This window comes from Agelaius phoeniceus, chromosome 24 (genome assembly GCF_051311805.1).
Source record: "Agelaius phoeniceus isolate bAgePho1 chromosome 24, bAgePho1.hap1, whole genome shotgun sequence".
Classification (NCBI taxonomy): domain Eukaryota; kingdom Metazoa; phylum Chordata; class Aves; order Passeriformes; family Icteridae; genus Agelaius; species Agelaius phoeniceus.
The window spans coordinates 1,771,587-1,794,602 of NC_135288.1; the positions used below are offsets into that span (position 1 = coordinate 1,771,587).

At 57.5% G+C, this 23,016-nt stretch overlaps 1 protein-coding gene across 3 annotated transcripts in view; it reads right to left on the reverse strand.

Annotated features, from left to right (window-relative positions):
* Nucleotides 1–5,125: 5,125 nt before the first annotated feature.
* Nucleotides 5,126–23,016, reverse strand: part of PAX7 (paired box 7) — a 149,139-nt gene continuing 131,248 nt past the window's right edge. For 2 of the 3 annotated variants that reach the window (XM_077190196.1, XM_077190195.1), the window contains exons 8-9: nucleotides 11,200–11,446; nucleotides 5,126–5,241 (exon numbers count right to left, since the gene is read on the reverse strand). In XM_077190196.1, the coding sequence (XP_077046311.1) occupies nucleotides 5,126–5,241; nucleotides 11,200–11,446 (363 nt within the window). Of the gene's footprint in view, nucleotides 5,242–11,199; nucleotides 11,447–20,190; nucleotides 20,257–23,016 lie in introns of all 3 variants that reach the window. The other variant, XM_077190194.1, reaches the window with a different exon arrangement.

The window sequence follows — 23,016 nt, forward strand, 5'->3', positions numbered from 1 at the left end:
ACCAAAAGTTACTTTTGACTTTCATACATGAACAAAAGGAAGAAACAAAACAAAACAAAAAGAAAAAAAAAAAAACAACCCCAAGCCCGAAATCAACCCCATCCCACCCCGAAGATTCTGGAATGTCTTTTGAAAACACACAATAGGCAAATTTCTACAGTTCATCCCCCCATCCCCTTTTTTCCTTATTTTTATTTTTTTTTACATTTTTCTTTTTTTTTCTGTCTTTTTTTTTTTTAACTAGCACGGCACTCACTGTGGGATTTTTTTTTTCTTAGTATATAAAAAAAAAGGTCAACTTTCTATAAACATACAGCACATGACCAAATTTCCCAACTAAATGTACAAAGTGCGACCACGAGGGGAAGGTCAGAGAAGAGCTATTTCGTTCCTCTAGGAATTCTATTTACAGCAGTGCCCAGCTGCCCACGGACGTTCTGGGGAAGGGGATTGGCAGGGAGGTTTCTGCGGTGCTCCCTCTTTCGAATTTCGGGGTTTTTTTGGGGTCCTGCCCTCGGATGAGGTGGCCAGGCCCGGCTGTCCATGGGTGAGGAGACAGAGGAGGGAAGAGCAGGAGCAGCAGCCAAGGGATTCCCTGGAATGGTGGAGCCTTTCCTTGCGGCTGGGCAGGCAGCGAGGAGGGCGCTGGGCCGGGAATTCCAGCGACACGGGGGAGGGATTGGCACAGGATGGAATTGGGATTGGCACAGGATGGAATTCCAGTGGCACAGAGGAGGAGGGATTGGCACGGGATGGAATTGGGATTGGTATGGGATGGAATTGGGATTGGTATGGGATGGAATTCCAGTGGCACAGAGGAGGAGGGATTGGCACGGGATGGAATTGGGATTGGTATGGGATGGAATTGGGATTGGTATGGGATGGAATTCCAGTGGCACAGAGGAGGGATCGGCACAGGATGGAATTGGGATTGGCACGGGATGGAATTGGGATTGGTATGGGATGGAATTCCAGCGGCACGGAGGAGGGATCGGCACAGGATGGAATTGGGATTGGCACGGGATGGAATTGCAGCAGCAAGGATGAGGGATCGGCACAGGATGGAATTGGGATCAGCATGGGATGGAATTCCAGCAGTGAGGAGGAGGGATTGGGATGGAATGGAATTGGGATTGGCACAGGATGGAATTCCAGCAGCAAAGAGGTGGGATTGGCACAGGACAGAATTCCAGCGGCAAAGAAGAGGGATTGGCATGGAATGGAATTGGGATTGGCATGGGATAGAATTCCAGTGGCAAAGAGGAGGAGGGATTGGCACGGGATAGAATTGGGATCGGCACAGGATGGAATTCCAGCAGTGAGGAGGAAGAGGGATCGGCACAGGATGGAATTGGGATCAGCATGGGATGGAATTCCAGCAGTGAGGAGGAGGGATTGGGATGGAATGGAATTGGGATTGGCACAGGATGGAATTCCAGCAGCAAAGAGGTGGGATTGGCACAGGACAGAATTCCAGTGGCAAAGAAGAGGGATTGGCATGGAATGGAATTGGGATTGGCACGGGATAGAATTCCAGTGGCAAAGAGGAGGAGGGATCGGCACAGGATGGAATTGGGATCGGCACAGGATAGAATTCCAGCGGCAAAGAGGAGGGGGCAGGTGGGAAGGTGCTCCCAGCTGAGGATGGTCAGAAATGTTGTTAAATATCAGGAAATCTCCTGTTTTAGCACTTGCTGTGAGTGGTGCCGAGAGAAATTCCAGCAGGTGCTTCCATCGCTGCCTGGAGTTGCCCCGATCCCTTCGGGGCTCCTGCTGGGAATGACATTTCAGCCAGGCCTGGAATTCCACAGGGGTTTTGCTTCCTCCAGAGCTCTGAAGTGCAAACACCACCAACAGCAGAGGCTTTGCTGCTCCCCGAGATCTCCAGAGCAGAGCAGGGAGAGGCCTTGGGGTCACCCGAGCAGTCCAGGGTGCGGGGGCTCCTCTGTCCCCTCTGGGAATTGTGTCCCCTCCGTGTCCCTTCGGCCTCGCTGGCTGCCCCAGGAGAGGAGGTGGGAATGGAATTGCTCCCAAACTCTGTGATCCAGGGAATGTTTGGGCTCCGTGTGTGACACGAGGATTTCTGAAGCACTGAGCCTCTGGGTTCAGGAGTCACCTGGGTGCAGCTCCTGCATGAGAGAGGTGCAGGAAAATCCCTCTGGGAATGTGGAGCCAGCTCTGCCAGAGGTGGGAAGCAAAGCTGATGGGAGCCATGTGTGGCTGCACTGGAACGCTGGAATCCAGGACAGGAGAGCTGGTCCAGATGGCTGCAGGGACAGTGGGACAGTGGCCTGGTGGCTTGTGGTGAATGGGGAGGGGGCCAGGCAGGGAAAGAGCCCAGGGAGAAGTTCCAGCTGCCAGAACATTCCAGCTGCCAGAACATTCCAGCTGCTTCGGGAAGGCCGGGAGAGGGGAGAACCAGGGAAGCCTCCTTCAGCAACCTGGAGTGGCCACGGGGCCCCTCAGTGCACAAAGGCAGAAAATTGCTGTGAAAGCAGAGATCTGAGGGGTTCAGGGCATCACAAACCCCGACAGCCCACAGGGGACACCAAACTCTGCCCGTAGGGGACACCAACTCTCACCATAGGGGACACAACTCTGCCCATGGGGGATGCAAATTCTGCCTGTGGGGGACACTGAACTCTGCCCATGGGGACACCAAACTCTGCCTGTGGGGTCACAACTCTGCTCGTGAGGGACACCAAACTCTGCCCATGGGGACACCAAACTCTGCCTGTGGGGTCACAACTCTGCTCGTGGGGGACACCAAACTCTGCTCGTGGCCACCACACCTCTCACACCTCAGCTCCCTCATCCCAGGCCAGCTGTCCTGACCCTCTCCAGGCCAAATCTCCTGACCCCGCATGGGGAGGTGAGGGGTGACCTCTGCCTCACTGGGAATGCTCAGGGATCCCCAAGGGGCATCACCCCAGCCAAAAGGGAAATGTGGCACCCACAGGAGGGCAGCTCAGACAGGAGGAGACACAAAGGCAGGAGAGGAGAAAAGTGGGGGGAGAAATCCAAGGAACAGGATCTGGCTTAGAGTGGGGGAGAGAGAGAAAGGGGCTCCAGCAGCAGAAGAAGGGACTGTGGGACTGGGCTGGGGATGGATGGATGGATGGTGGATGGATGGATGGATGATGGATGATGGATGGATGGATGGATGGATGGATGGATGGATGGATGATGGATGGATGGATGGATGGATGGATGGATGGATGGATGGATGGATGGATGGATGGATGATGGATGGATGGATGGAGGGATGGATGGATGGATGGATGGATGGATGATGGATGGATGATGGATGGATGGATGGATGGATGATGGATGGATGGATGGATGGAGGGATGGATGGATGGATGGATGGATGGATGATGGATGGATGATGGGTGGATGGATGGATGGATGGATGGATGGATGGATGGATGGATGGATGATGGATGGATGATGGATGGATGATGGATGGATGATGGATGGATGATGGATGGATGGATGGATGGAGGGATGGATGGATGGATGGATGGATGGATGGATGGATGGATGATGGATGGATGGATGGATGGATGGATGGATGGATGGATGATGGGTGGATGGATGATGGATGGATGGATGGATGATGGATGGATGGATGGATGGATGGATGGATGGATGGATGGATGGAGGGATGGATGGATGGATGGATGGATGATGGATGGATGATGGATGGATGGATGATGGATGGATGATGGATGGGTGGATGGATGGATGGATGGATGGATGGATGGATGGATGGATGGATGGATAGTGGATGGAGGGATGGATGGATGGATGGATGATGGATGGATGGATGGAGGGATGGATGGATGATGGATGATGGGTGGATGGATGGATGGATGGATGGATGGATGATGGATGATGGGTGGATGGATGGATGGATGGATGGATGGATGATGGATGATGGATGGATGGATGGATGGATGGATGGATGATGGATGATGGATGGATGGAGCAAAACTTTCTCCCGGCAATGCGTCAGGAAGATGAATCCCATCCCTGCAGTGTGGAGGGGGCAGCTGGGAGCCCCTTCCTGTCCTGGCTGCTGCAGAAACCCCTCAGCTCCTCTGTCCTGGCTCCACGTCCTGGGCAGGGCAGCACCTCCAGGCCCAGCTCCGTTCCCTTCCAGGCCACTCCCATGGCAGAACCCGGCTCTGCTCAGCGCGTTCCTGGCCCTGCCCTCTCGTCTTTGCTCCCGTGGCCAGCTCAGGGCCAGCAGGGACACCAGGAGCCCTGCCCCGTGTCCCTGGGGTGTGTTGGCAGCCCATCCTCGTGCCAGCCCAGCGCTGTCCCCGCTGTCACTGCTCTGCTGCTGTGGCCTGGCAGTGGCACTCGGCTCTGGATTGTCCCTCAGAGGAGCAGTGAGTGTCACCCGTGCCTTCCTCTCCACTCCTCCTGCAGCCGTTTCTGTTTTCCAAAGGTCCCAGGCTGCCTGGAATTCCACCCCAGCCCTGCTCAGCAGTGATCTGGGAAGCCACCGGTGAGAAGGGAGGGTAGGCTGGGCTGGGGAAATTTGCTGTCCCTTGAATAAATGTTTTTCTGCTTTCATTTGTCTTTGCAGTTTGTTTTTTTGTTTGTTTGTTTTTTAAACAAGTCCTTATTTTTTGGTCCATAGGTCTTCCGTGGTCCCGATTTACATCACCCTTAATGCTCAGCTGGGTTATTCCTTCCTATACAACATTCACCAAATTTACAGCAATGGAAAGAAAAGGAACCAAAATGAAAGTTTTTCTTTTCCTTTACAAAGAAAAAAAACCCCAAAGCGCTCATTTGGCTTCGACTATGCCAGCTACCTAGGGAATGGAAAGTCCTGGAGTGTGGGAATGTTGTGGCCAGGGGCTTTGGAGGGAGGGCTGGATTGAGGTTGATAAATGCACCCAGCCCGTGGTCTCTGGCCACAGGAGGAGTCAGGCCCAGAGGCTGGACCTGCCTCTGGAATGTTCCGGAGGAGCTGGATCCTGGGAGAGCTCCCCCTGTTTCCCATCTCCTCGGCAGCTGGGGTGGAACGGGCAGGGAGGATCCCTGGGGCAGCCGGCGTCTCCAGAGGTGCCTGGCCTGGGGCTCTCCAGGGCTCCCTGGCCTGGGGCTCTCAGTAGGCCTGGCCCGTCTCCACCGGCAGCAGCCCCAGCACGGCCGAGTGCTCGCCCAGCTTCATGCGGCGCTGCGTGGACAGGCTGACGTTCTTGGCCAGGTAATCCACGGCAGCTGCGGGGGAAAGGGACAGTGAGGACACGGGGGACACGCAGTGAGCCGGCTTTCAGCCCTGCAGGGCAGCACCAGGGACCTCCTGATCTTCTGAGAAGGGCTCAGAGCTGGGATGGGGCTGTCACAAACACCAGGGACTTCCTGCTCTCCCAGGAAGGGTCAGAACTGGGCTGGGGCTGTCACACACACACCAGGAACCTCCTGTTCTTTTGGGAAGGGTCTCAGAGCTGGGCTGGGGCTGTCACAAACACCAGGGACTTCCTGCTCTTCTGGGAAGGGCTCAGAGCTGGGATGGGGCTGTCAGGAGGAGGACAGGTCCTGCAGGGCAGCAGGGACAGCCCAGCACTGTCACACACAGCAGGGACCTCCTGCTCTCCTGGGAAGGGTCAGAGCTGGGCTGGGGCTGTCACACTCAGCAGGGACCTCCTGCTCTTCTGGGAAGGGGCTCAGAGCCAGGGTGGGGTGTCACAAAGAGCAGGGACCTCCTGCTCTCCCAGGAAGGGCTCAGAACTAGGATGGGGTGTCTCAAACACCAGGGACTTCCTGCTCTTCTGGGAAGGGCTCAGAGCTGGGCTGGGGCTGTCAGGAGGAGGACAGGTCCTGCAGGGCAGCAGGGACAGCCCAGCGCTGTCACACACACCAGGGACCTCCTGCTCTCCCAGGAAGGGGTTCAGAGCCAAGCTGCAACTGCCAGGAGCTGCTGTGGGGCTCAGCACAGCCGAGGGGAGGCCCTCGACTCTCTCCACAAACACCTGAAAGGAGCGAAAATTCCGCATGGAAAAGGGGCGTTCTGAAGGAGCTGCCCGGAGGTTTGGGATAAACCTTCCAGGCTGCCGCTCCGGGTGATGCTGCTGGATGCGATTCCAGAGGTTTCGCTGGAGGCTGCCCAGCCCTGGGCTCGCACCTGCCTCGCCCGCTGCTGCGAGCCCTGCCCGCCTCCCTCCATCCCACCGAAACCTCTTCCCTCGCTTCCATCTGGGAAGGGAGAGCAGCCCCGGCCCCGAGGGGACGGCAGGTCCCGACTGGCCCGGGGTGAGGGGACAGGGCTGGCACAGGACGGTGACACTGCTCATTAGCCGGGCTTCAGTCAAAGTCCCCCTCCGCGCCTCTAATGGCCCCAATTAGATTAATCAGGAGCTGGCAGGAGCTGCCCGATCGCTGCCAATGAGTAAACAAATCTCAGCCATCAACGTCCTGTCAGCGGCGGGCCCCAGAGGAGCCCCTTCCACGCACCAATCCTGATTAGACTTGGCAGATCCATTAGAATTCCCTTCACGCTCCCGCGTTCCATCACCGGCATCATTAACGCGGCCCCGGCCTCTGGGAGCGGCGGATCCGCCGGCCCCGCTCCCTGCCGGGAGGGATGGAGCGGTTCTGGAGCGGGACAGACCCGGGATAACCCAGTGGGAGTAATCCCGGGATAACCCAGTGGGAGCGGGACAGACCGGGGATAACCCAGTGGGAGTAATCCCGGGATAACCCAGTGGGAGCGGGACAGACCCGGGATAACCCAGTGGGAGCGAGAGGGATCCAGGATAACTCAGCGGGAGCGGGAGGAATCCGGGATAAACCACCAGGAGCGATCCCGGGATAACCCAGTGGGAGCGAGAGAGATCCAGGATAACCCAGCGGGAGCGGGAGGGATCCGGGATAACCCACCGGGAACGATCCGGGATAACCCAGCGGGAGCGGGAGCGATCCGGGATAACCCAGCGGGAGAGATCCGGGATAACCCAGCGGGACCGATCCGGGATAACCCAGCGGGACCGATCCGGGATAACCCACCGGGAGCGATCCCGGGATAACCCAGCAGGAGCGATCCCGGGATAACCCAGCGGGAGGGATCCGGGATAACCCACCGGGAGGGATCCGGGATAACCCAGCGGGAGAGACCCGGGATAACCCACCGGGACCGATCCGGGATAACCCAGCGGGACCGATCCGGGATAACCCAGCGGGAGCGATCCGGGATAACCCAGCAGGAGCGATCCCGGGATAACCCAGCGGGAGAGACCCGGGATAACCCAGCGGGACCGATCCGGGATAACCCAGCGGGAGAGACCCGGGATAACCCAGCGGGAGAGACCCGGGATAACCCAGCGGGAGCGATCCGGGATAACCCAGCGGGACCGATCCGGGATAACCCAGCGGGACCGATCCGGGATAACCCACCGGGACCGATCCGGGATAACCCACCGGGACCGATCCGGGATAACCCACCGGGAGCAGCAGCACACCCGGGAGTTTGGATGCGCCCCCTCCGCCTTCCACGGGCTCCCTCCCCCAGCTCCCATCCAGAGCTTTCGCGGAGGTTTCAGGGGTTTCACCGCTCCGGTGTGCGGTGGTGGCTCTGTCCCCGGTGTCACCCGCGCTGGGTGGCCCTGGGGGAGGGAGGGGGGCGAGCAGGTGGAGCCCACAAAATCCTGGAATGGTCAGGGAGGCTGGAAAAGCCCCCTGAGATCATCGAGTCCAGACCTCAGCCCAGCACTGCCCGTCCCCGAACGCCGTCTCCGGGCACTGGATCCATTTTTGGGGACAATCCCACGGATGGCATCTCCCTGGGCAGCCCATGCCGTGCCTGAGCCCCTTTCCGTGCAGGAATTTCCCCCAAAATCCAACCTGAGCCTCCCTCGGTGCTGTTTGAGGCCATTTCCTTTTGTCCAGCCCCGTCCCCTGCGAGCCGAGCCCGACAGGCTGGGAATTGGATGGCGATCCCATCCTCCCAAAAAACCCCAAACATTCCTTGCTGCGCCGGTGGGAAGAACCCAGAGGCACCAGGGGATGCCAGGTCAGAAATCAGGGATGGGGTTTGTTGGTTTAACGGGGCAGAAGCCAAAATAAACCCAGAAATTTACGGAAGGTGATTGTTTGTTTAAGTGAGAGGGAAAGTGAGGCTGGGTTTGTTTGTGTAAAACTGGGAATAAGGAGAAGTGGGAGGAGAGGGATTCTCCAATTCCCAAATCCTGGGGTTATCCTGTCACACAGAGCCTGCTCCAAGCCCATAACCCCCATTCCTATAATATAATTTATATTAATTAAATGATATAATTTATATAATCTATATTATATAATATATATCCTATAATAATTTTATATAATATGTAATATATAGTATAGAATAGATAATAGATAATAGATAATAGATAATATACAATATACAACATATAATATATAATATATCATTTATAATTTATATTTATAATTTATAATTTATAATATATAGTATACATAATATCAATAATTTAATATATTATATATTGTATTTTATATATACTATTATACTATACCATTTATATTAATTATATACAATTAATTACATAATATTATATACGCCATGACGTTATATATAATCCAAATGATATTTTGTGATATGCAATTAATATATTTTAGCACCTAAAAATAGTTTTTGATGCTCTTGTGCCGCACCAGAGAAGGAAGGAGCACCTGATCTGAATAAATGACCCCGCGGGGTCACCTCACGCCGACGGGCGTTAAAACAGAATTTGAAGGGAAGTGAAGAACCCAAAAAAGGAGGAGGAATTGGAATTATCTGCAAAGCACAAGAGGCACCGGGAAAGGGAGGAAAAAATGTTATTCCAAGGTCAACTGCACGTGAGGGGCTGCTCCGGGCAGCGCTAATTACCGAGAGCTCGTCACCAACGGGGTGACAGAAACGGGCACGGGGGGCCGGGGAACGACACAAACCGTGCGAGCAAAAATTCCTGCAGCGAAGCCACACAAACCCTCCTTTCTCCTTCCCCCTCTCGGCCGAACGCAGCTCGCCCCCTTATTTTATTTTTTACACACACGGGTGTGACTAACGCCTCGCCCAAGGGAATCTTTATTGGAAATACATGGTATCGGAATTTGTTTAAGATTTTTATCAATAGCACGTGTGTCCAGCCCCGCATCCAGAAGCGAGGGGAAGGTCGAGGGGTCACAGATCAAACTCCCGACAAACAAAAAGAGGAGGGGCGGGGGGGCCGCTATTGATCCCGTCTGCCGCCACAGCCGGTTCTCATTGAGGCCGCGCGTTAAGGACATTAAAGGGCTGTGACAGAGCGGGGCCGGAGCCGCGGCCGAGGGAGGAAAGGTCACCGAGGACACGCTGCGGGCAGCCCGCAGGAAGAGGATGCACCTTTAACCCTCGCGGCTCAGCGGCGCTGCCAGCGCCCCGCGGCCGCCACAACGCGGCAGGTGACAACGGCCCGGCCGCGGGGCTGTGCCTGTCACCCTGCCGGGGTGTGCCTGTCACCGTGTGCCTGTCACCGTGTGCCTGTCACCCTGCCGAGGTGTCCCTGTCACCTTGTGCCTGTCACCCTGCCGGGGTGTCCCTGTCACCCTGCCGGGGTGTCCCTGTCACCCTGCCAGGGTGTCCCTGTCACCCTGCCGGGGTGTCCCTGTCACCTTGTGCCTGTCACCCGGATGGGGTGTGCCCATCACCCTGCTGGGGTGTGCCTGTCACCTTGTGCCTGTCACCCTGCTGGGGTGTGCCTGTCACCCTGCTGGGCTGTGCCTGTCACCGTGTGCCTGTCACCCTGCCGGGGTGTCCCTGTCACCCTGCCGGGGTGTCCCTGTCACCTTGTGCCCGTCACCCTGCCGGGGTGTGCCTGTCACCTTGTGCCTGTCACCCGGCTGGGGTGTGCCCATCACCCTGCTGGGGTGTGCCTGTCACCTTGTGCCTGTCACCCTGCCGGGGTGTCCCTGTCACCCTGCTGGGGTGTGCCCGTCACCCGGCTGGGCTGTGCCTGTCACCCGGATGGGGTGTGCCTGTCACCTTGTGCCTGTCACCCTGCCGGGGTGTGCCTGTCACCTTGTGCCTGTTACCCTGCCGGGCTGTGCCTGTCACCCTGCTCGAGTGTGCCTGTCACCGTGTGCCCGTCACCTGGATGGGCTGTGCCCGTCACCCAACTGGGCTGTGCCTGTCACCCGGATGGGGTGTGCCCGTCACCCTCCGGGCTGTGCCTGTCACCGTGTGCCCATCACCCAGCTGGGCTGTGCCTGTCACCCTGCTGGGCTGTGCCCATCACCCTGCCGGGGTGTGCCTGTCACCTCCTGCCAGACTGTCCTTGTCACCAAGTCAGGCTGTGCCTGTCACCCTGCCAGGCTGTGCCTGTCACCCAGCTGGGGTGTGCCTGTCACCCGGCTGAGCAGTCCCTGCCACCCAACCAGGCTGTTCTTGTCACCCGGTCAGGCTGTCCCTGTCACCCTGCTGGGGTGTCCCTGTCACCCAGCCAGACTGTCCCTGTCACCTCCAGCTGGGCTGTCCCTGTCACCCAAAAGGGACAACACCCCCTCCGACCAGGCTGTTCCTGTCACCCAGCTAGGACAGCAACCTCTGACTGGGGTGTCCCTGTCACCTCCAGCCAGGCTGTCCCTGTCACCCAGTGGGGACAGCACCACCGTGACCAGGCTGTTCCTGTCACTCCTGACTGGGCTGTTCTTGTCACCCAGCCAGAGCAGCATCCCCTGGCCAGGCTGTTTCTGTCACCCAGCAGGGACAACACCCAGGCCACGCTGTGCCTGTCCCAGGGCAGCTCAGGGTTCCCAGCCCAGCTGTCCCACGGCCCCAGCCCTGGTGACAAACGCGTTCTGCAGGAAGAGCTCCCAGCCCCGGCCTGGGGAGGGCAGGGCAGGCTCAGCTCAGCTCAGCTCGGCTTTACAAAGCCCAGCTTTCCCCCGGCTGAGCAGGATGAGCCAGTCCCGGTGGTTTTGGGGAAGGAGAAGGCACTGGGAGCTGCCCTTTACTGACAGAAAACTTCACCTACAACATTTCCCTGCAGCTTTTGATTCACCCGCGAGGGGAGGAGCGACCCACGAGCAGATTTCACTTCCAGCAGGACAAACTTCCAGGGGTCTCTCACCCAAAAATGCAGAACTTGGGTGCGTAAATTCCAACCCCCAGCCCTCCCCAGCTCCTGCCCTTCCCGGGAAGGGGGAATTGCTCCCAGCACTTACTCTGCCCGTACTGGCCGTACTGGTAGCCGGCCACGGGGTCCACGCTGTAGCTGGTGGTGCTGTAGGTGGGGGGACAGTAGGACTGCGAGGTCGGGAGGCTCTCCACGGACTTGATGGAGTCGCTGCGCTGGCTGCAGCTGGCCGAGATGGAGTTGGTGCTGTCCAGGCCGCCGTGGAGGGGAGAGATGGAGAAATCGGCCTGGGGCTGAGGCGGGACCCCGCTGGGGTTGCTCAGGATGCTCATCACCTGCAGAGACACCGAGGCACCGTCAGGGGCTGGCCGGAAGGGAAACGGCCCCAAAAGCGGCCCCAAAAACAGCCCCAAAAACGGCCCCGAAAACGGCCCCAGAAACGGCCCCGAAAGCAGCCCTGAAAGCGGTCCCAAAAACGGCTCTAAAAGCAGCCCTGAAAGTGGCCCCGAAAGCGGCCCCGAAAGCGGCCCCGAAAATAGCCCCAAAAACGCCCCCAAAAACGGCCCTGAAAGCCCCAAAAGTGGCCCCAAAAACGGCCCTAAAAGCAGCCCTGAAAGCGTCCCCGAAAGCGGCCCCGAAACCGGCCTCACAAATGGCCCCAAAAAGAGCCCCAAAACGGCCCCAAAAACGGCCCCGAAAGCCCCAAAAGCAGCCACAAAAACGGCCCCAAAAGCGGCCCCGAAAAAAGCCCCAAAAGCGGCCCCAAAAACGGCTGCAAAAGCACCCCCAAAACCAGCCCCCAAAACGGCCCCGAAAGCGGCGCTTTGGGACAGCGCCCACACGGGAGAGCCGAGCTCTGCTCCCCCAAACCCCGCCCGGGCTCCCCTTGGAGCCCTGCACGGGGAGAATGCAACAATTCCACTCAGCCCACTCGGGTTTTTGGGGATATTTTGCTGCCCTGCCAGGGATGAGCAGAGGGGTCACGGAAAACCAGGAGAAAAATCCTGATTTTCCCAAAGGGACGGTGAGGAAAAAAATCTTCCCGTTGTTGGGAAGTCAGGTTTGCAAAGGTCCCCGAGCAAAGCAGGTCAAACCCTCGCTGCCTTTGATGCAGCTCCAGGGGCTGAAACGTCCGAGGTCTCTTTGGCCCCAAAAGTTAAAGGGTAACAGGTCCTGGTCCGGCTCCTTTCAGTGTTCCAGTGGAAAATGTAATTGAATTTGCACACAAAAAATCTTCCTGCTTTGAGACCCGAACCAGATGAACTAATTGGGTTTTTGTTGGTGTTTTTTTCTTTTTCTTTTTCTTTTTTTTTTTTTTTTTTTTTTTTCAGCAAAAATGCCAGATTTGTTCCCGGGGCTGAGCTGGGGGTGATGCTCTGCCCTTCACACGGGGACCCCGCTCCCGCCAGGGATCAGCACAATTTCCCCGGGGTAATTCCGAGTTAAGGGTGGAAAGGGCTGGCAGGGGAAGGGCCGGGGGTTCCTGAAGCCTCTCGGTCGTGTCGGGGGGAGCGGGGACAGGGGACGGTCACCTCGGGGGGCCCGCCCGGCGCTCAGATGCCGAGCGGCTCCAAATCTCCGAATTTAGCATAACCTTATTGACATCAATTAAAGTGGCAAATTGGAAATATTTGGAGCCTGGCAAGTGGTAAAATGAGCCCTTTATCCGCCAGCAGCGGCCTGGTGAGCTTTTGTGCCGGGGCTGCATTCTCGGCGAGGACACTGGGGGGGTTTATGGGGCCGAGGTTCCCCTTCCTGCTCACCCCGACACCTTCCCGGCCCCTCCTCCGTGCCCCAGCGGGCTCCGGGGTGAATGCCCAGCCACGAGCTGGCCTCTGCTTTCTAAAGCATCTCCTCCTCCCCCCGGAAGGGCTCGGGAGCGCTGCAAAGACGCTTTGCCTGCATGGAAAATCCCCTCCCGGCTCCGCTCCGCCAGGAGAATTTGTCCGGGAGGGGAACTGGGCAGCGGGGGGTGGAGGGGGTTGGGTAAAACCCTGGAAAATCCATCTAACCCCGAGCGCGGGGCCGGGCTGGCCGTGGGCTGGGGCACGGAGTGAGCTTTGAGAGAGGGAAGGGCTCCTTCCCCCCATCCCTGGCTCCTTCCCCCCATCCCTGGCTCCTTCCCCCCAGTCCGGGCTCCTTCCCTGCATCCCTGGCTCCTTCCCCCCCGTCCCAGGCTCATTCCCCCCATCCCTGGCTCCTTCCCCCCATCCCTGGCTCATTCCCCCCAGTCCGGGCTCCTTCCCCGCATCCCTGGCTCCTTCCCCCCATCCCTGGCTCCTTCCCCCCGGTCCGGGCTCGTTCCCCCCAGTCCGGGCTCGTTCCCCCCAGTCCGGGCTCGTTCCCCCCATCCATGGCCCATTGCCCCCCATCCCTGGCTCATTCCCCCCATCCCTGGCTCCTTCCCTCCGGTCCGGGCTCGTTCCCTCCATCCTGGGCTCGTTCCCCCCATCCATGGCCCATTCCCCCCATCTCTGGCTCATTTCCCCCATTCCGGGCTCCTTCCCCCCCATCCCAGGCTCGTTCCCCCATCCATTGCTCATTTCCCCCCATCCCTGGCTCGTTCCCCCCATCTCTGGTTCATTTCCCCCATCCCTGACTCATTCCACCCCCATCCCTGGCTCTTTCCCACCATCCCTGCTCCTTCCTCCCATTCCCTGACTCATTCCCCCCCATCCATGCTCTTTCCTCCCATCTCTGGCTCCTTCCCCCCGAAGTCTTGGCTTGTTCCCTCCCATCCCTGCCTCATTCTGCCCATCCCTGCCTCGTTCCCCCCATCCCTGCCTCACTGACCCCTCCTCCTCCTCCTCCAGCCTTTCCGCCCTGCTCCAAGCTCAGACTTCTCTGCTGCTCCCCCAAAGTTAAGCCCGGCTCAGCTGCCCCCACACCGAGCTTAGCAGAGCCTGGATCGGCTCTCCAGAGCCTCGTGGCAGGGATTAAACCCCGAGGTGCTTCCATGGGAATGTTCAGCCCTAAAAACGCCCCCGTGAGGCTCCCACGGGACTGGGGATGAAGGGAGGAAAGCGCATTTAACACTCAGGAGAGTGGGTTAATCCAGGACTGGGGTGCTGAGCAGTCCTGGGGGTGCAACACGGACCCCCCCCCAGGCTCTGCAGAGTGGGGAAATCCCAGAAGGGCAGCCTGGGGGCTCTCCCAGCTGCAGAGTTAATTGTGGGCTCCCCCTAAAGCCCAGAACCTGGGATCAGCCCCAATCTCCTCTGGGCTGGAGGAGCTGGGGCTGTGTCCTGAGGGACACCCAGGGCCCTCACACAGAGCCCCGGGCACGCCCGGAGTGAATTCACCAGCAGAACCGGCTTTGGTTTAAAGCAACAAACACACAGAAAACACGGACGTGGGGGCTGTGAGTTATTTCTGGAAGCTCTGCCCTCTCTCCTCGCCCTCGCTGAGCTGTCCAGGCCTGGCAGTGCTGCCTGGCCCCGCAGGTGCAGAGAGGATTTCAGGAATGGCCCAGGGAGCTGCGGGGTTTGTGCTGCTCTGCTCCCTCCCTCCCGGCCCCGCCGTGGCCCAGCTGCTCCTGATTACCCCGAGAAAAGGACCCGAGGCTCCCCAAGGCGGGGAGAGCCACATTAACACTTCCTTTTAGGAAAAAAAGGGGGATGTAAAGCAAGGCTGGCAAATGAAACCCAGATTCACACTCCAAATTCAGGCAGCGGGGCAGATGGCTTCCACAAATCCCACGAAAAAAAGGAATTGGGTTCAATTGGTGGGAATCAGGAGCGGTGCCTGAGCTCAGCTCTGCCCCCGGGGCCTCTCCAGGCCGGCCTTGGCTCCAGCAGCCCCGGCCCTGGGAGATCCCAGCCCCTGCTTCCCCTCTGGGATCCCTGCAGGGACACTGCCCCACCGAGGGACGGCTCAGGGGCTGAATTTCCCTCCGGGAATCCATCAGGATGCCAGGATTCCCCTCAGCCCCCTTCCAGTTCCTGCTCTCCCTCTGGGATCCCTGCAGGGACACTGCCCCACTGAGGGATGGCTCAGGGGGACAAATTTCCTTCTGGGAATCCACCAGGACACCAGGATTCCCTCCCAGCGCTGCTGAATTCCCAACTCCTGTTCCCCTTCTGGAACCCCTGCAGAGACACTGCCCTGCTGAGGGATGGCTCAGGGGGACAAATTTCCTTCTGGGAATCCATCAGGATTCCAGGATTCCCCTCAGCCCCCTTCCAGTCCCTGCTTCCCCTCTGGGATCCCTGCAGGGACATTGCCCTGCCGAGGGACGGCTCAGGGGCTGAATTTCCCCCTGGGAATCCACCAGGACACCGGGATTCTCTCCCATCCCTGTGAGTTCCCGATTCCTGTTCCCCTTCTGGAACCCCTGCAGGGACACTGCCCCACCAAGGGACAGCTCATGGGAACAAATTTCCTTCTGGGAATCCATCAGTACGCCAGGATTCCCCTCAGCCCCCTTCCAGCTCCTGCTCTCCCTCTGGGATCCCTGCAGGGACACTGCCCCACCGAGGGACGGCTCAGGGGCAGAATTTCCCTCTGGGAATCCACCAGGACACCGGGATTCCCTCCCATCCCTGTGAGTTCCCAATTCCTGCTCCCCCTCTGGAGCCTCTGCAGGGACACTGCCCTGCTGAGGGACAGCTCAGAGGGACAAATTTCCTTCTGGGATCCATCAGGACACCGGGATTCGCTCCCAGCCCCGCTGAATTCCCAATTCCTGCTCCTCCTCGGGAACCCTGCAGAGACGCTGCCCTGCCCAGGCACAGCTCAGCCCGGCCTGAAGTGGGCCAGGAAGGGCTGAATTCCCTCTGGAATTCCACAGGGGAACATTGGGACACTGGGATCCCCTCCCAGCCCTGCAGAGCTCCCGGTCCCTGCTCCCCCTTGGGAACCCTGCAGGTTCCCCTGCCAAGGGACAGCTTAGGGGGCCGAATTTCCCCCTGGGAATCCACCAGGACACTGGGATTCCCTCCCAGCCCTGCCAGGATGGGGAATGGAGGCCTCTGGGACGGGGGATTCATCCCAGCTGGATGTCCCTGTAGATTTCGGGTGGCCGAGGGGACCCTGACAGCTCAGCTGAGCCCCAAACTCTCCGGTCCCTCTCCAAGAACGCTGACCATGGGAAGCCCCTGCCCTTCCTGGACAGGCTGAGGGGCATTGGGGACTGAGAATTCCCTTCCCAGACAGGCTGAGGGGGATCTGGAGCCGAGAATCCCCTTCCTGGACAGGCTGAGGGGGATTTGGGGCTGGGAAGCCCCTTCCTGGACAAGCTGAGAAGAATTTGGGGCCGAGAAGCCCCTGCCCTTCCAGGACAGGCTGAGAGGGATTTGAGGCTGAGGATTCCCTTCCCACACAAGCTGAGGGGAATTTGGGGCTGGGATTCCTCTTCCCAGATGGGCTGAGGGGGATTTGGGGCTGAGAATTCCCTTTCCAGGCAGGCTGAGAGGGATTTGGGGCCGGGAAGCCCCTGCCCTTCCCAGACAGGCTGAGGGGGATTTGGGGCTGAGCTCCCTGAGCTCTGCACAAGTTCAGATTTGACTTTCTCAGCCCAGGACATGAAGGGGTTTGGGATATCAAGAGGAAAACCAGAGGTTCCTGTTCCCTCCTTCCACCCAGAGGGCAAACCCTGCAGAGCCCTCCTGTGCCCGTGTCCCCAGCCTTCTCCTTCCAGCTGCAGAAACTCATTTTCCAGGCCACTTTTGAACTCTGGATCCCCTCCTCAAGAATGCAAAGTCCTTCTCCCTTCCCTCTCTGACCTTGCTGCCTTCTAATTTATGACTTCTTGGTGCATTATCATCCCTGACTAAAAATCAATGCCCGCTCCACATCTGCCGGGGTTTATCTGCAGGGGGATCTGCTCGCTGTCCATCAGTGGGACTGACAGCAGGACTGGCCCTTTCCCTCCCTGCCATCCTCATCCTCTCCCTTCCCCTGGCCCAAATCCACCCTTGGGCTCGCATTTAGGGCTGAGTCTTGCCTGGGGCCTCATCTCTGCCTTTCCTGGGGTAGGGATGAGCGGGGAGAGATCCTGGGGTGTGGGGTTGGTGCACAAAGACCCTCCTGGATGAAAGCAGCAGCTCCCCCCTCACCTCCTGCTGCTGCTCCCTCCCTCCCCACCCTCCTCAGCAGCTCCCCCCGCTCCCCCCGGGACGTTTCATCGCTCTCTCCCCTGCTATAAAAGGAGGGGAGTTAAAAAAATGTAATTAATTCCCTCCATTTCTGAGCTGGCCCTCGGGGCCTGTGGCCGCGGAAGCTGCAGCGGGGGAAATGTGCACCCTTTATGATAAAGGAGCGGCTCTGGGGAGGGAAGCGCAATTAGGACCTTCCAGCTGGGCAATCAGGAGCTGCTTTTGGGGCGCAGGGGCCGGAGGGGACCCGAGTGATGGGGACAGATAACACAGGGACAAGGGCAGGGCAGCAGCCGGGTCTGGTGCCAGGTCTGGCCCTGGCAGAGCTGGGGCTGCCCCGTGGTGGCTGCTGAGAGCCATGGGACAGTGCCAGAGTGACCACGGCTCCTGCCCTAAAACAGCCCAGAGTGACCATGGCTCCTTTACTGTGGGACAGCCCCAGAGTGACCACGGCTCCTGCCCTAAAACATCCTCAGAGTGACCACAGCTCCTGCCCTGTGGGACAGCCCCAGAGTGACCACAGCTCCTGTCCTAAAACATCCTCAGAGTGACCACAGCTCCTGCCCTAAAACAGCCCCAGAGTGACCACAGCTCCTGCCCTAAAACAGCCCCAGAGTGACCACAGCTCCTGCCCTGTGGGACAGCCCCAGAGTGACCACAGCTCCTTCCCTACAACATCCCTGTAGTAACCATGGCTCCTGCCCTAAAACAGCTCTGGAGTGACCACGGCTCCTCCCTATGGGATATCCTGGAGTGACCACAGCTCCTGCCCTAAAACATCCCCAGAGTGACCACAGTTCCTGCCCTACAAGGTCCCCAGAGTGACCACAGTTCCTGCCCTACAGGACAGCCCCAGAGTGACCACAGGTCCTTCCCTGTGGGTCATCCCTGGAATGACCACAGCTCCTGCCTTAAAACATCCCAGAGTGACCATGGCTCTTTCCCTGTGCGACATCCTCAGAGTGACCACACCTCCTGCTCTAAAACAGCCCTGGAGTGACCACAGCTCCTTCCCTATGGAATATCCTGGAGTGACAACAGTTCCTGCCCCAAAACATCCCAGAGTGACCACAGCTCCTGCCCTAAAACAGCTCCAGAGTGACCACAGCTCCTGCCCTGTGGGACATCCCAGAGTGACCACAGCTCCTGCCCTAAGACAGCCCTGGAGTGACCACAGCTCCTGCCCTGTCCCTGAAACTCTCCAGGATCCCCAGGTGACCCCTGGATACTGCAGGGACACATCCAGGGACACACCCGAGGACATCCATGGACACACCCGGGGACATCCATGGACGCACCCGGGGACATCCAGGGACACACCTGGGGACATCCATGGACACACCCGGGGACATCCATGGACACACCTGGGGACATCCAGGGACACCCTGGGAAGGGCTCCTTGCACTGTGATTCCTGGGGCTGTGGTGCTGCTCTCCTGGGAACGGGAACAAACGGGGACAAATGGGGACAACCCTCCCTGGCTGGAAACGAATGGGATCTGTTGGACTTTTTGGGGCCACACCAGGCAAGAAGCCCCAGGAAATTCCCTGCAGGGCAGGCAGAAATCTCCTCAGCTTCCAGCTCCTGGGCTGTTCCCACCTCCTTTCCCTGGGCACAGCAAACCCTCCTGCTGGGAAACCCGCTGGATCCCTGGGATTTAGGGAGGACAAAGCTCTCCCAGCTCCTCCTGGGGTCACCTCCACCCCTGGCTGCTCCAGCTCCTCTCCAGGTCATGCCCTGCCCTCCCAGGCAGTTTTGGGGGCACCCAGCTCCATCCTGCCCATCTTTCCCTCTCACCCTGCTCGTGGCAGAAGGAAAAACCCTTCCCCACATTAAAGCTTTTTGATCTCTGTGGATTCATTTCCACTTGGCGGGAAGAGGAAGAGTCGATTATTCCACACATACATTAAATGGGAACAAAATGAAGAGGGGACTGTAGGACGGCTGAAAGCCGAAGAAAGAGTTAGGAGGAGATAAATACACTTTCCCCAAAGATCTCCACTTGAAAGGAGGATAAATATATGCAAATATGCCCCTAGGTAGGACTAAAATGGCTTGTGTAGCAATCGCTAACACTGCACTCACAAAACCAAGCAATTAATTTCGAATATTTTCTAAATCACCGCAGCCAGCTGAGCTGGATCCCAGCATTCCAGATCGAGCACCCCCTAAATTTGCTTTGCAGATCCAGAGGGTGCTTCACCCTTCCTGCACCTGGAAAATCCCTGATCCTGTCACTGCGGCTCCGTGCGTGCAGCAGCACTGCCAGGCAGGGTTTGGAGCAAACTGGAGCCTGTGGTGGGGTTTGGGTGCTCTGAGGTGCTCTGGGGTTTGGGTGCTCCTGAGGACCCTGCAGGTGTTTCCCAAGCCCAGCCATTCCCTCCAGGGTGACCCCGCTGACCTCGAGCTCAGCCCTGCCTCTCTTGGGTGTGATCAAAGCCTCCACTTGGATTTTGGGGGATTCAAGGTTGGCAAACCCAGGGCTGATCCCCGGCCTCGCCCCCTTGGGTGTTCATCCCCCTTCCAGGAGTGAGGGGAGCAGTGGAGGAGCCCCCACAACCCCACGGCTCCTCCTGATATGGGCCGGCTCCAGAGCTGCTGCTGGGGAGCTGCAAAATCCCAATTTCCAACCCCAAACCTCAGCTGGAAAAGGTGTGGAGAGCTGGGAACGGAACACGACGAGCCTGAATCCCACATTCCCTGCGCCCCTGGGACACCAGAGCAGCCCCAAACAGCAACCAAGCAACCTCCAGAGCCCCGAGGGACACCGTGGCACCGCGGGGACGGCTCGGGGACACGGCAGGTGACATGGAGATGAGCGCCCTACAATGGCCCTGCTCGCCGGATGGATGGGAAGCGCCACACACCGACGATGGAGAGGTGCCAGGGATGGGATGGAGCCGGGGATGCGATGGAGCTGTGGGGGCTGCGAGGGACGAGGAGGAGGAGGAGGAGGAGGAGGAGCGGGGGTGGGAGGTTGTTACCTGATTGTTCAGGGCTATGGTGAGGTTCCAGCGGGAGCACTGCATCTTGTTTTGGGCACCCTGCTTCTGTAGGGATGTACAAATCACAGACAAGGTCTGAGGAAAGGCGCTGAGCTACGCGCAAAGGGCTCGGCCCGAGGGGAGAGGGGCGGCGGCTGCTCTGGGGGGAGCGGCGGGGATCCCACGAGGGAATCGGGAGCACTGCGGGGTCAAACATCTGCTGAGGGCTCCGAGAAATCCCACGGGAGACGCGGGACAGGGAGGGGAAGAGCGAGAATTGAGTTAAAAGCTGCTTGGTGTGGGGACATGACACAGTCCCTGCCTTGGGACACCAAACTCTGCTCTGGGACACCAAACTCTGCTCTGGGACACCAAACTCTGCTCTGGGACACTGAAATCTGTCTTGAGACACTGCAATCTGTCTTGGGACACCGAAATCTGCTTGCAAACATGAGCCACGGTCCCTCTCCTTAGGACACCAAACTCTGCTTGGGACACCAAAATCTGCTTGGAAGTATGAGCCATTATCCCTGGCTTTGGGACACCAAACTTCTCACAAACATGAGCCACAGTACTTGGCTTTGGGACATCAAACTCTGCCTTGGGACACCAAACTCTGCTCCAAAACACGAGCCATTGTCCCTATCCTTGGAACACCAAACTCTGCTCACAAACACAAGCCACAGTCCCTGGCCTGGGACACCAGACTCAGCTCTAGGACACCAAATTCTGCTCTGGGACACCAAACTCTGCTCCAAAACGTGAGCTGTGGTCCCTGGCTTTGGGACACCAAACTCTGATTTGGGACACCAAACTCTGCTCTGAGACACAAAATTCTACTCCAAAACACGAGCAATTGTCCCCATCCTTGGGACACCAAACTGTGCTTTGGGACACCAATCTCTTCTCACAAACGTGAGCCATGGTCCCTGGCTTTGGGACACCCAACTCTGCTTTAAGACACGAGCCATTGTCTCTGGCCTGGGACACCAAACTCTGCTCTAGGACACCAAAATCTGCTTTGGGACACCAAAATCTGCTTGGAAACATGAGCCGTTGTCCCTGGCTTTGGGTCACCAAAATCTGCTCTGGGACACCAATCTCTGCTGCAAAACACCAGCCACTGTCCCTGTCCTTGGGACACCAATCTCTGCTCACAAACACGAGCCACAGTCCCTGGCCTGGGACACCAAACTCTGTGGCAGGAGCTCTCTCTGGCCATAGAAACACAACTTTCTCAGGCATCGTCCTGGGAAAGGCTGTGAGAAGATCAGAGAAAAGAATTATAAATAAATCTTATCTTAACCTGCTGCACCTGGTGTTGTGAACATGCGGAATGGGATATGGAGATTTGTTTACCAAAGGGTGGTTTCTTAATTAGCCAGGGGTGATGCTGTTTTAATTAAAGGATCAATTAGGTCCACCTGCAGCAAATTAGGGTATAAAAAGCAATGGGTTTGTTAATAAAGTGAAATTAGCCTTCTGCGAATGTCTTGAGTCTATGTCACTTGTCACCTGGTCTGGACCCCATTACAATGACAAAACTCTGCTCGGGGACACCAAAATCTGCTCACAAACACGAGCCAAGGTCCCTGGCTCTGGGACACCAAACTCTGCTCCAAAAGATGAGCCATTGTCCCCATCCTTGGTGACCAAACTCTGCTTTGGGACACCAAATTCTGCTCTGGGACACCAATCCTTGCTCCTAAGTATGAGCCATGGTCCCTGGCTTTGGGACAGCAATCACTGCTCTGGGATGCCAAACTCTGCTCTGGGATGCCAAACTCTGCTCCAAAAGACAAGCCATTGTCCCCATCCTTGGGACACCAATCTCTGCTCTGGGACACCAAACTCTGCTCCAAAACATGAGCCATGGTCCCTGGGTTGGGACCCCAAACTCAGCTCTGGGACACCAAAATCTGCTCTGAAACACAAAACTCTGCTCAAAAACATGATCCATGCTCCCTGACTTGGGACACCAGACTCAGCTTTGGGACACCAAACTCTGTTCCTAAACATGATCCATGCTCCCTGACTTGGGACACCAGACTCAGCTTTGGGACACCAAACTCTGTTCCTAAACATGATCCATGCTCCCTGACTTGGGACACCAGGCTCGGCTTTGGGACACCAAACTCTGCTGTTCCCCAGAGAAAAGCAGGAAGCAAAGGCTTGGCCAGGCTGGGTCACCAGGGAGGAAACACGAAGGGGTTTTGTGGCCTGGGGGCTGGGGGAGGCCAGCGGGGTCCCAGGTTCTGGACATTGATTTCACCGACCGGGAAACACCGGGAGAGGCTCGAGCCAAGAGGAGAAGGAGCCTGTCCACACCCTGAACTCCCACAGGGCTCCGATTTCCAGGGGCAGCTCCCCTCGGGGAAGGGGCAGTTTGTGCTTTACACCCATCAGCGCCGTGCTTTGTCTCGTCAGCATCAGCATTTTTCCTGATTTCATCGGGATCCTGAGACATTTGATAGAGAAAACCCAGGATGGAGCCCGGGCTGCCCTGATGTGCTGCTCATGATAGTGTAGGGATAAAATGTTTCTAAAATCATGGTATATTCAGGGGAGCTAGAAAGAAAGTTGGGCTTAGTAGGCCCTGGGAAATGTTAGGCCTTGTGATAGCTGGATCATGTGAAATTTTACCTGTGTAACCAGCGTATGATAAATGATATAATTGTTAGATGTGATGATTGTTTAGTAATTAGATGTAATTATTGTTTAATTGTAAAAAGAATCATGAAGAGAAACTATGAGAAAACTATGCTCAAGGGTTTTAGGGGGATCACAGAAACCCATGCTTGGATGAAATCAATGTATACAATAGAA